At 45.0% G+C, this 7,751-nt stretch overlaps 1 protein-coding gene across 1 annotated transcript in view; it reads left to right on the top strand.

Annotated features, from left to right (window-relative positions):
* The first annotated feature begins 5,528 nt into the window (after positions 1–5,528).
* LOC117056250 (sodium channel protein type 2 subunit alpha-like) overlaps positions 5,529–7,751 on the top strand; it is a 46,436-nt gene continuing 44,213 nt past the window's right edge. The window contains exon 1 of the mRNA XM_033166435.1: positions 5,529–5,846. Within this exon, the coding sequence (XP_033022326.1) occupies positions 5,574–5,846 (273 nt within the window). The 5' untranslated portion in view covers positions 5,529–5,573. The remainder of the gene's footprint in view (positions 5,847–7,751) is intronic.

The raw sequence follows: 7,751 nt of genomic DNA, 5'->3' as shown, positions 1-7,751 counted from the left end.
TAATTGCATATCACATTGCAAGGAAGCATTTGTCCAGGATGTTTCCTGTGGTTGCACATTCTGACAGGAAGCAGCGAAATGAAGGTGGCTTTTAAGTGTGCTCTTTTGAAATGCAGAATGTAGCTACGTGTAGGCAAAAGCGTGGCACCCTTGTAATGCTGTGTACTTGCATTTTTTGTTGTGTATGGGTGTGTGTGTGTGAGAGAGAGAGAGAGAGAGAGGAGATGATGATGATGATGATGATGATTACATGTGATGATCTATACGTGGTTTAGAACCTTTTTCCTAAACAGAAGTTCCTGATACAGACTCTGGACAGAATAACATCCAGCTAAATGAAAGATAACAATACCTGCTTTTCTGCTGCAGAATGCAGAGAGGGGGATCAGAAATAAAGCAGCTTGCTTGGCCTTGTCTCTATGCTCTTGGGTAGGTAGTTTTGGGAGGGCTAAGAATTGGACCTGGAGATCTCAAAAAACCAGCTGAGGAATATGAATACTGTACAAATTTATTTGCGTACCTGAAGCCATTACAAAAACGAGATACATAAAACAAAAATCTAAAGGCAAAATATATGTGGGTGTATCTGGACTGGCACCTTGACATGGCAGTGGATGGCATTTGAATCCACCCCCACCCACCTACCCTGCTTTCCAAAGTGTATTTGGGCCCCCTGGACTATGGACTCAGCCATATTAGTCAAAAAACAGAGTTTTGAATGCGTTACAAACGTGCAACGTTAGATGGTGCTGGAGAGTAAAATCTACACGATTTTCGATAGTTTTTTTTTTTTTTTTTACTTTTGTTATAATGATTTAATCTCTTATTTATAGCACACACACACCCCCGGCGTGTAGATCCACCCTATTGGTATGAAAAGGAAAGCTTCCATGGTCACAGATCATATATTTTATTCCCATCACATGAGGCCTTAATCTGAACTGGGGCTTCAGTAGGAAACAAAGCACAAAGTCCCCCTTTCTTCTATACCGGGGTCCTGAAACCTCCCTCCCATCCCCCACCTTCTGCTAACATTTGAAATGCTATTCAGACAACTGCTAATTGCTTCTCATCTGATTTGGTCCTGAATTGTAATTAGTAAGGAAGAGCAGATGCCTTCCAGAAGAAGTGCTCAGGGAGATGGTTTGTGGGTAGGCAAAGTCCAGACCAGTTGCAGCCAATACGGTGCCCTTTGTATGTTGTTGGGTTATAATGCCCTTCACTCCTGACCATTTGCCATGGAGTGCACCACATTTAGTTTCTCTGTCTGCACCAGGAGTAGCCTAAGTTCATTAGAAGCATTTAGAATGTTTCTTAAAGTGACAGCTGCGTAGGGTTGCCATATTCCAAAAAGTAAAAACCAGGACCCCCTGAGAGTTTAGCTCTTCTTCTTTTTTTAAGAGTTTTAGACAAAAGACGATTTTTCAATTGACTTGCCTATAAGACCCAGGACAAAGCACTGCATTTCGGGAACTACCACCTTTGAAATCCAGGCGTATGGCAGCCCCTTAATTTGAAAGTGCACCAGAATATTATCGCTCCCACTGATTTGCTTCCACTTGTCTCCCCCCCCCTCTGTCTTAATGCCAAATGCATTTTTTAAAATTTCAATTATAAAGCTGTGGAGTATTTTGTGGACACATGCATATTAACAAAATAGCGAATGGTTAATTTTATAGATGGTTTAATATGGTTTTGAAATGCATGCCTTTCATTCTAAGTCCAGTATCAGGGAATATATTCATAATAATAATAATAATAATTTATTTATACCCCGCCCATCTGGCTGGGCCTCCCCAGCCACTCTGGGCAGCTTCCAACACAATATTAAAATACAATAATTCATCAGATATTAAAAGCTTCCCTAAACAGGGCTGCCTTAAGATGTCTTCTAAAAGTCTGGTAGTTGTTGTTCTCTTTGACATCTGGTGGGAGGGCTTCCACAGGGCCGGTGCTACTAACGAGAAGGCCCTCTGCCTGGTTCCCTGTAGCTTGGCTTCTCGTAATGAGGGAACCGCCAGAAGGCCCTCGGCGCTGGACCTCAGTGTCCGGGTAGGTCGATGGGGTTGGAGACGCTCCTTCAGATCTACTGGACCGAGGCCATTTAGGGCTTTAAAGGTCAGCACCAACACTTTGAATCCTTCAAAGAAAATAATGCTTTTTTGACAGTACTGTATAGTCTTTCTGTATAGTCTTTCATTGGGAAATATCATAAAAAATTGTTATTTTCTAACAAGCAAAGTGACAGTGGGGTGCTGTCGGAAGCAAAACAGCTATTTTTCATATGGTCAATTTTCATCTCAGTTGCTGCAGAGGGTCTGCTTAAGACAGAAGAACATCAACACAAAAGCAAAATGTGCAATATATAATAGTAGCCTATTTATTAGCCTTTAAACACACACACACACACACACACGTGCAGTGTGTTGTGTTGTGCAGTGTGTGTATCATCTTATTTAGGAAATGAACCTAAGTCCTGCTTTTGCTCTACTTACTGAAATAGCTCACCCCGAGCCCCCAACTGAATTGCTGCTTCAATTTTATGTCTTTGCCTCTTTCAATTATGGAATATAAATCTACCGGGTCTGTCTGGTGGCTATTTTAAAAATAGAATTCAAATGTCGCAAGGTTTTTTAAAGAGATGATTTTGAAATATATGGTCTGGATTGAAAGAATTGTGAAGCTGGTGCTTTCCCCCAAAGGGGCCTTTGTCTGCCTTCCCCTACAAACATTAAACAACAGTTCCCCCCTGCCCAGTGCTGCCCAGCAAATCACTTTTCAGACTGATGGCAGTTTCAGGTGTGCGAGTTCACCCTTCTCGGCACCAACATTGCCCACCGCTGCTCCACGACCCAACAAAATTGCTTCTGCTCACAAACTGGATTCCCACGTCTTGCTTCGTACAACAAATCCTGATATATGTTGCTGCCCCTCTGTTTTGAAAAGCTGATTGCTCTTTCTCCCTGTGGTCACTTCCCTGCGTTATTTAGAAATCAAACTCCGCTTAAGAAATGTCTTTGAAAAGGATTTTCTAACCCAGCTTTCCTTGACCTGGTATCCTACTACATATAGCGTGGACTGAAACTCCCATGATCCCAATGTCGAGTGGCCATCTTTCAAAGTGCTGATGGGAGTTGTAGTCCAACCTCTAGTGGGTTGGGGAAGGCTACTTTAACCTGTGTCTCATTTTGAAGGCCTCACCCATCAAGCCTAGAGCTTTTCTTTAATCCTCGCTCAACCGGTGGGCAAGATTTTTTAAAGGGATGGTTACACTGCGACTTCTGTTTCCTTCCCTTCCAAACTACCTTGCTTGCCACCGTCGACTCGCTGCTGCCTTAAACTACCCTTTCCAGGGCTATTTGGGGGAAGCCATAACAGTTTCAAGTGACATGATACGGCTTTAAATGTTTAGTGCGGATGGGGCCTTATTGGGAATTTTCACAGCTGAGCCAAACAAGCAGAAGGGGAGCTTCCTCAACCTGGTCCTTGGAGCTTATGTGGAGAAGCCAGTCTTCTGTACTCGAGAGGGAGGCTATAGTTAATTGTACAGAAGGTTCCAGTGATATCCTGCTCAGGTGTAGAATCTAGTTGTCGTGGCTGCACTGTTGGCCACAAACACATTTTAATTTATTACTTATTTGTGTTTTTTTTTTAAAAAAAAAAAAATCCCACGCTTTATCCAAAAAGGCTCCCAAAAGAGCTTGTGTGATTTATTTGTTTTTTAAGGACCCTGCGCAGTAGCTTTCCATAGAACCTTAGAATCAGAGAATTGTAGAGTTGGAAGGGACCCTGAGGATCATCTGGTTCAACCCCCTGCAATGCAGGAATATATAGCTGTCCCATACGGGGATTGAACCTGCGACCTTGGTGTCATCAGCCAGATAAGAGAAGTCAAGCTGAGCTGGTCTGTCAGCGGAGCCGGAACAGTGTCCCTGCTTCCCTTCTCACCCCCCCCCCTCTGCTGCCTGATGAATGGTTCATGACGGTGGAGGGAGAGGAATCTTGCTGCTCAAAAGAAAGTGAAAAGATGCATGCTTTATGCATGACTCATCTGTAAAAATCAATGGGCCTTTTTCTTTTCTTTTACTATACGTCTTAGGAATGAGCAAAAAGCAAATCCAGTTGTTTTTGGTTCTGCATGCAAATATGAGGGAGGACCATGCACTGGTTCTCCATAATATATGTAGATGGGTAAAAAAAGCTGGAGGGAAAAATCACATCTGGCAAGCAATGCACCCCTTTGGTTTCAGATAATACCTGGGTAAAGGTAAAGGTACCTCTGACTGTTAGGTCCAGTCGCAGACGACTCTGGGTTGCATGCTCATCTCGCTCTATAGGCTGAGGGAGCCGGCGTTTGTTCGCAAACAGCTTCTGGGTCATGTGGCCAGCATGACTAAGCCGCTTCTGGCGAACCACAGCAGTGCACGGAAACGCCGTTTACCTTCCCGCCAGAGCGGTACCTATTTATCTACTTGCACTTTGACATGCTTTCGAACTGCTAGGTGGGCAGGAGCTGGGACCAAGCAACGGGAGCTCACCCCGTCACGGCGATTCAAACTGCCGACCTTCCAATTGGCAAGCCCTAGGCTCAGTGGTTTAGACCACAGCGCCACCCACGTCCCATAATACCTGGGTAAGGTAAAGGGACCCCTGACCATTAGGTCCAGTCATGTCCAACTCTGGGGTTGCAGCACTTATCTCACGTTACTGGCTGAGGGAGCTGGCATACAGCTTCCCGGTCATGTGGCCAGCATCACAAAGCCTCTTCTGGCGAATCAGAGCATCACATGGAAACACCGTTTACCTTCCCGCTGGAGCGGTACCTATTTATCTACTTGCACTTTTGATGTCCTTTCGAACTGCTGGGTGGGAAGGAGCTGGGACCGAGCAACGGGAGCTCACCCCGTCGCGGGGATTTGAACCGCCGACCTTCTGATCGGCAAGCCCTAGGCTCTGTGGTTTAACCCACAGCGCTACCCTGTGTAGACATACCTGGGTAGACAAGTCTAAAAATAACCTGGAACACAAATTTTCACAGCCCTCTAGTGGCTATGGTGGCTCATTTACCAGATGTAATGCATTTAGCATTAACTCAGGAAGTGTATACTCTATTCTGGAGGCTTAGTTTGGCTTTTTAGACTCTGCCCTTGTACTATCTGAAACCAAAGGGGTTCATGGGTTGCCAGATGTGAAATATATTGGCTTTATTTTCAGCTCTCCTAACCCACTGATAGAAATGGCACCAGCCCATATAGTCCAAATGTTGTAAGTCCTTGCTTGAGCTCAACCCCGCAAGTACCTGTTAAGGATCATTTCAGTAAAAGAAAATGTTAGCTTGGGATTTCTAAAAGAGTTAATTAGGAGTTGAGCTTCCATGTCTCATTGACTCTCAATGGCGGGGGTGGGATCTCAATGGGCTTTGTTGCAAGTAGCTCAGTTTTTGTGATTTAGGGTTTATTTTCGCATTGCTGCTGCCTCCCCCCCCCTTTTAACTTTTATTTTTGTGTGTCTCTGTCTTGTAGGTTATTCTTTCCTAAGAATTAAAAGGTAATTAACATTTGCAGAATGAAAAGATGGCACAGGCACACCTCGCACCGCCAGGACCCGACTGCTTCTTCCGATTCACGCGGGAGTCCCTTGCGGCAATTGAGCAAAGGATTGCTGACGAAGAAGCGAAACAGAAAACTGATCAAGAGCAAAAGGATGAGGACAGTGAGGAAAACAAGCCAAAGCCAAACAATGACTTGGAGGCAGGGAAGACTTTGCCTTTTATTTATGGGGACATACCCCCAGGAATGGTGTCGGAGCCCTTGGAAGACCTGGATCCTTATTATGCAGATAAAAAAGTAAGCGTTCATGGAGACCAAAGCCTTTAACATGGTTTCTCAGGTCACGGGGCTATACAATGTATGCGCTGAATAACTCTCATGTCTAAGCAATGTAAAAAAAAAAACAACAACCCTAAATGAGACAAGCAAAGGTATAGTTCAGGCATGTCCAACAGGTAGATCGTGATCTACCAGTAGATCATTGGACATCTGTGGTAGATCATTGGTAGATCATGGGCTCCCCTCCCCCCAAAGAAGCTGAACAACTGTGGCTCCCCTTAAAAAAGCTCAACATTTTACCTCCTCTCTGAAAAAACTCAACAACAATGACCCGAACCCCCCCAAAATGGGCCTTCATCCTTCCTAAAAAAAGCTCAACAACTTGAACCTGGTAGATCATTGCCAGTTTTTTACTCTGTGAGTAGATCACAGTCTCTTGGGAGTTGGCCACCCCTGGTTGTGCATTATTGCCAAATGTCTGTTGCTAAATTTGTGTACTGCTCTATACCCAAAAGTCTCAGGGCAGTTACAGCATAAAATCCCAGTATAAAAGCACAAAACACATAAGGAAAATAAAAGCAAAAGCAACCCAGTAAACCCCTCCTCCCCAACACATTAAAAAAGGGTGTTGGATGTCAATCAGCCAAAGGCCTGGTTAAAGAGGAAAGTTTTTGCCTGGCACCCAAAGGGGTATAATGAAGGCGCCAGGCGAACCTCCCTGGGGAGAGCATTCCACAAACGAGGAGCTACTGCAGAAAAGGCTCTTTCTCGTGTTGCCACCTTCCAGACCTCACAGGGAGGAGGCACACGAAGAAGGGCCTCGAAGATGATTTCAGCGTCTGGGTAGGTTCATAAGGAAAGAGGCGGTCCTTGAGGTATTGCGTTCCTGAGCCATTTATGGCTTTGTAGGTCAAAACCAGCACTGAATTAGCCCAGAGACTAATTGGTAGCCAGTGCAGTCAGACCAGGATCAGTGTAATACAATACACTCAAACTGTCTTGACCCGGTGAGCAACCTGGCCACTGAGTTCTGCACTAGCTGAAGTTTCTGAACCATCTTCAGAGGCAGCCCTAGATATAATGCATTGCAGTAATGCATTGAGGTTACTAGAACATAGACAGTAGTTAGGCTATCCCTGTCCAGATAAGATATTACATGTGAGACAACTCTGCTGTTGTTGCTTCAGTGGCTAATCCCCACCCCAGAACTAACTGAATTTTCATGCATCATTTGCTGTATGGGATACTGTCAGGGAAAGAGGGGCTACTTGGGAGGAGCAGGGAGAGAGAGAGGAGCAAGATAGTGTTTCCTCCAGGGAAGGGGGGCACTGGGTTATAGAGAACAGCCACCGATAATCTCCACAGATTCATCTCCCAGCTCAAGCCCCCGTCAGGAATTGTCACCGGAAGAGGGGGAGATGGCAGGCTCCGGGAGGGCAGGGCAAAGACCAAGAGCAGTCAGTCTCAGACAGGAGGATGAAATGATGGGGGGAAGGAGGCGACGCCATCATCATTTTAGAGTGCCCAGCCATTGGTTTTGTTGGCGGGCGCGCCAAAGCCTGCCACTCCGAGAAACTGAAAGTAACTGAGCAGACGTACTCCAGAGACTCTGTAACTACATTATGAAAAATAAATAGTTTTAACTTACCGGAGAGCTTGTCGTTTCTCATGAGCAACATCCAAGGGAGGAGCAATCCCTCACAGATACGTTGTTATTTCATTTAATCTGGCAGGCCTATAAGTGTTGGGACAGCAATCGTGTCCTTTTGGCATTTTTGTGATAACCAGTGCACAACATTCCAGGGACCAAAAACTTAAATCTTCACGCAATGAGGCCCCGCTTAGTTATAATAAGAAAACATGGATTTCCTGCTAAAAAAAACAAATCTCAGATTTGTGCTGCTGCTTTCTCTCCTCCTTTAC

Source organism: Lacerta agilis, chromosome 1, assembly GCF_009819535.1.
Source record: "Lacerta agilis isolate rLacAgi1 chromosome 1, rLacAgi1.pri, whole genome shotgun sequence".
Classification (NCBI taxonomy): domain Eukaryota; kingdom Metazoa; phylum Chordata; class Lepidosauria; order Squamata; family Lacertidae; genus Lacerta; species Lacerta agilis.
This window is presented reverse-complemented; position numbering and strand designations above follow the sequence as displayed.